At 33.1% G+C, this 5292-nt stretch overlaps 1 protein-coding gene across 1 annotated transcript; it reads left to right on the plus strand.

The window, feature by feature from the left end:
• The first annotated feature begins 936 nt into the window (after nucleotides 1-936).
• Nucleotides 937-5214, plus strand: LOC108553263 (uncharacterized). The gene is made up of 3 exons (XM_017908087.1): nucleotides 937-1435; nucleotides 1670-4800; nucleotides 4906-5214. The coding sequence occupies exons 1-3, from the start codon at nucleotides 937-939 to the stop codon at nucleotides 5212-5214; spliced, it is 3939 nt and encodes a 1312-aa protein (XP_017763576.1).
• Nucleotides 5215-5292: the final 78 nt, after the last annotated feature.

The following is a 5292-nucleotide window of genomic DNA, read 5'->3' on the forward strand; positions in this document are numbered from 1 at the left end:
ATGCGTTTAATCTACTTCTGCGATGACGTTAAAATAAATGAGTTGGTAAGGATTAGTGGAGATTCGGTCCGACAGTAAAGTTTTGCCCGGCGGATTTCTCGTTTGTAACGAATAGTAGTCAACGTTTAACTCATGTCACAGGGCCCGGTCCTGACGGGATGCGTAACACGTGACGACAGTATTCCTAACTACGATAAGCGTCAAAATAGTGTCGGTAGGATCTCCGATAATTCACAATCGATACATGTGAAGTCGAATTACGCGCATATGGGAAGACGAAGAATAAAAATGACATGCGACACACATGCGTGCAAAACTTAATCTTCCTTCACCTTTGGAGGTTCTAGGCCTATAATGCCAGTTACCTTAGTTGCTGGGGACTGTTGGGTCGTGTTCCATACTGAGGTGGTCGACATACCTGAATATTTGGTGTCAGTGATAAGAAGTCAGTCCTTTCTTTTGTAATATGAGGTACTTTTAGTTTGAGTTAGTGCAAACTGTTAAATCGCGTGCTACGCTTGGGTGTTTGCTGACAGTGTTAAGGCGATGGAGGATGTACTCACGACGTGCGACAGTGCAATCGCGTCAAGAAATGAGTCATCCGTTCTGACGTCGCAACTCGTCTAGTTTATTCCACATACTACTGCTGTGTCAAAAGTAGGAGAACATATTTGTGTGTTTCAATGCAGTGTATTACGAAAGAATAATATGACTTAGAGTAATATTCAAGTACATTCCCGTAAGTTTTTGTGTATTTTGTTCCAGATTAAAGTTTCTTATTAACCATACTATAACCTATAAAACAAATTCAAAGGTAGGAAATTAAATAATATACCTAAATGTAATTGATAAATATCTCATATTGATCTTGTTTATTTATTAAGACGACTAATAACTTAATTGATTACTCCTTCATGTAAATAAATCTTAAGTAAAATGTCTCAATCTCCGGATGATAAATTTAATAAATCTAACATGCTCAACAGAAAATCTGCAAGAAGATTGAGTATCAATAATAGAGAATTACTTATTGCAATAAGTGAAAATGATTATGATAAAGTAGAATGTCTTATAAATGGTGAGATAGATATTAATTTTAAAGACACAGATGGAAAAACACCTCTATATTGGGCCATTGAAAGTAACAATGACGCAATTATTAAGCTACTTTTAAGGAAACAGGGAATTAACATTAAAAGGACAGAAATTGAGACTTTAATAGATTATGTTCGACCTCTTAATAGGCCAGATATTTTAAAAATTTTAGAAACATCCTTAAAGTCAAAGGTTGCAGATCAAAACGCAGTAGCGGAACATTATCAGTGTAACAGTAACATAGATCAGGTTTTAGAATTTTCTACATTTAAGAAATTAGAGTCACGGCAAAAGAATAAAATTCAAAGCAAGCAAAAGATTGGAAATAATCCAATTCATGGTAATATTTATCAGTTAAATTTGTTAATGCTCTTCCTATTTATCACGATGGTTTTGTTTGCTTTGTCGCACGGAGCAATATGATAAGGCTAATAGGAAGAGATTATTTTTGTCAATAAGGGAAACGCATTTATCTACTTCTGCAATGACGTTAGAATGAGCGAGTTGGTAAGAATTAGTGGGCATTCAGTCCTACAGTAGATGCATAGTAGTTAACGACTAACTCTTGTCACAGGGCTTGTCACAGAAAATGTATATAATAAATTTTTTCGCAAAATGTTGAATTGGTTGATGGATAAAGGTGGAGATAGATTCCTTTCCTTCGAGGAAGGAAAAAAGTTTCTGGAAGAAGCCAAGTTGGGAGTTCTCATTTGGTTTAATATCAGAGATCCAACATGCACATTTGTTGGAAGAGATAAAGAATTGTCTGATTTACATAACATATTGCAAAATAGGAGTGAAAACATACCCAAATTTGTGTGCGTAAGCGGTCTTGGCGGAGTAGGTAAAAGCGAATTAGTTAGACGATATATCAATCAGTACAGCCAAGAATATGATAATAAAATTATATGGATAAACGTCGAAAGTTACCAAACACTTGTGGAATCTTTTCACAGATTAGCTTCTGACAAGTTAGGGGTTAGCACGATAAATGCAGATAATAAAGAAAAGAAAATATGTTCTATAGTTGAGGATGTATATAAGCTTTTGTCTGCTAGTAAATGTCTTTTTATTTTTGATAATGCTGTAAAATATAAAAGTGAGAATGAATTTGATTATGGTATAGAAAATTTTTTGCCATGTTCACCATGCTCCTCTAATAAATCATATATTTTAATTACTTCTCGCAATAAATATTGGCCAAGTAATGTGCACATATTAGAATTAGATATATTTAAGGAGAACGAAGCTGTAGAATTCATTAAAAAATCCCTTAAGATAGAAACTGATGTACAAGATAATGTTATTAGAGTGTTGGCAAAGAAATTACATTGCTTTCCCTTAGCGTTACAACAAACTGTATCTTATATAAAAACAGAAGATGAGAAATTAAAAATTGTGGGTTCAGAGTTTAAAATAGACAATTATTTGGAAAAGTATAATGAAAAGGTAGGATGTTTTGAAAGTCAAGGCACAAGTAATGATTATATTGAAACAATAGTCACAACTTGGAATATTACCTTTGATATAATAAGTCAAAGTGAAAATGGTAGTAATGCTTTAATAATATTAGGTATCGCATCTTACTTAGCTTCTGAAGATATATCTACAAAAATATTTGTAAATATTATAGACTGTGAGGACAAAGTAGGCTCTGCTATCCTATTATTAAAACAGTATTCAATAATTAATTTAGAAGGTACGGCATTTAGTATACATAAATTAGTACAGGAAGTAATAAGAAGAAGATTAAAATATGAAAATAAAGACGAAGAAATTTTAACAAAAGCTTTAAAATATTTCATCGACAACGGAGTAAATATAGAAAATATGAATCATGCAATATCTGTTTGGAATTATACAGAGAAATGTAGTGCACTGGTGATAAAGTATGCCTTTGTCGCAGATTTTATAATTCGTGAATTTATGATGAGCGTTAGGTACGAGGAAGCATTCTCATTCTGCCAGAGATTTTTGACTTTGTTAAATACCCTATCACAAGATAACAACATTGTTCGATATCATTTGTCGATGACAAAAAATGTTATGGGATTGATACATATGCACCAAGGAAACTATAATATAGCTGGTGAAATTTTTCAAAAAGTTTTGAACGAAATTATTGCTGAGCCATACTATTTGGAATCTATAGCTGTTGCATATAATATCGGTTTGGTATTCTTTCACCAAGGCAAATATGACGAAACTTTAAAATACTATCATATAGCATTAGATGCTTTGTTAGCTAACGACGGGTATTGTAATAAAAATACAGAGATGCTAAGTATTCAATCTGACATAGCTGCAGTATTTTGCAAACAAGGTAAATATGATATAGCCTTACAAATGCTTAGAAAGGTATATACAACACAAAAACAAATATTGGGAGAAAATCATTTTGACACACTGCATACACAAAATCTAGTTGCCGGTATATTCGTGGAACAAGGAAAGTATAGTGAAGCCTTAAAAATGTTGCAAGAAGCATATGACATTATATCTAAAACTTTAAACCAGTGTCATCCTTTAGTTTTAACATTGAAAAGTAATATAGGCGCAGTACTTCTTAAGCAAGGCAAATTGGATGATGCTATTAATGTGATTCAAGGAGTACTAAATTTGCAGAAACAAGTTCTTAGTTCAGACCATCCTGAGATTTTAGAAACTCGTAATGCCATTGCGCAAACACTAGTAGAACAAGGCAAATGCGATGAGGCAATGGTAATTTGTCAGGATGTTTTGAATAAACGAGAACAGCTTTTAAGTGTTGAGCATCCTGACACTTTGCATAGTTTCTTAACTAAAGCACACATATTATATTATCAAGGGAAATATGAAATTGCTTTACAGAACTATACTGAATTATTAAGTAAATGGAAACGCATTTTTACAGAGGATCATCCTGTGGTTACAACTATAAACGGTCGTATATCTGAAATTTCTGAAGCACTCTGCAATACAGCAGAGAATAGTGAAGCTCTTAGTTCTCTCCAGCGGCAATATGAAATAGAAAGAAAACGTTTCGGAGATGATCATCCGACCACTTTAAACACTAAAAATAATATGGGTTTGGTGTTTTATACTCAAAAGAAATTCGACATAGCACGGCAAATTTTTGAAGAAAATTATAATAAACTTAAGTTTATGCTTCCTAATCATTATTATACCCATAGGGCAAAAAATAATTTAGCTCTAGTAGCTTTAGCTCGAGGAGAATTCGAAGAAGCTTTGAGAATGTTTCGGGAGGTATATCACGGTTACCGAAAGAATTTGGGGGAAGATCATGAAGAGACACTCTCAACAAAGGGTAACATATCTTCAATACTTATTTTTCAGTTAAAATATATCGAAGCTTCAGAAATACTTTGCGATGTAATTAAAAGACACAAGATGATATTGGGGCTAGAACATCCAGATACTAAAACGACTATAAGGATTGTAAGAGGAATGTTAATACTTGCGATGAAGCATAATGATGTCAAAGTAATTGAACAGTTTTTTGAAAAATGTGCTGATGTTACTGTTGCAGATTTGAATTGCTCCGTATTGTTATGTAACAGTATTGACAGTGGCAAGGCAGATATCGTAAACGTGTTCTTAAAATATGGAGCAGATGCTGCTTCGGTTAATAGCCAGGGTAAAACATCGTTGCACGTTGCCACTTTCAAAGGTCACGAACAGATTGTTAAAAATCTTTTGCAGCATGTAAATCGCGACGAATTATATAATTTTGTTAATACTAAAACTGTTAAGACCGGTAGCACGGCACTTCACATTGCGGCTAAGTATAATAATTTGAAAATTTTTCAGACCTTACTGGAACACGGCGCAGAGTATAACGCGAAAAATAATAACGACAAGACGCCGTTTAGTCTTTCTATTGATCCTGATATTATCAGTTTGTTAAAATTAATGAAAGAATTGTTTGTGGACGCGGAAAATGGTAATATCAGGATCGTTAACAAAGTAAGAGCAATAAATTCTAAACAGTTCAAAGCTGTAATAAATGCTCGCAATGATCAAGGAAATACATTATTTCAAGTTCTTAAAAATAACGGTGATAAAAATACCTTAAAAATGTATTTGGACGTGTTGAAAGCTAAATATAAACACGAATGAAATATTGCTAGACAAATGTCCATGGAATTTATTGAATGAAAATTCATGTTTTTATTCGATAAATTTAAAAAATTGTGC

This window comes from Eufriesea mexicana, unplaced genomic scaffold, assembly GCF_001483705.2.
Source record: "Eufriesea mexicana isolate 0111107269 unplaced genomic scaffold, ASM148370v2 scaffold9781, whole genome shotgun sequence".
Lineage (NCBI taxonomy): Eukaryota > Metazoa > Arthropoda > Insecta > Hymenoptera > Apidae > Eufriesea > Eufriesea mexicana.

Coding starts and splice junctions, on each gene's coding strand:
- LOC108553263 (XM_017908087.1), top strand. CDS start 937: ATGTCTCAATCTCCGGATGATAAATTTAATAAATCTAACATGCTCAAC. Junction 1,436..1,669: donor TGGAAATAATCCAATTCATG/GTAATATTTATC, acceptor CTCTTGTCACAG/GGCTTGTCACAGAAAATGTA. Junction 4,801..4,905: donor TTAAAAATCTTTTGCAGCAT/GTAAATCGCGAC, acceptor AAAATTTTTCAG/ACCTTACTGGAACACGGCGC.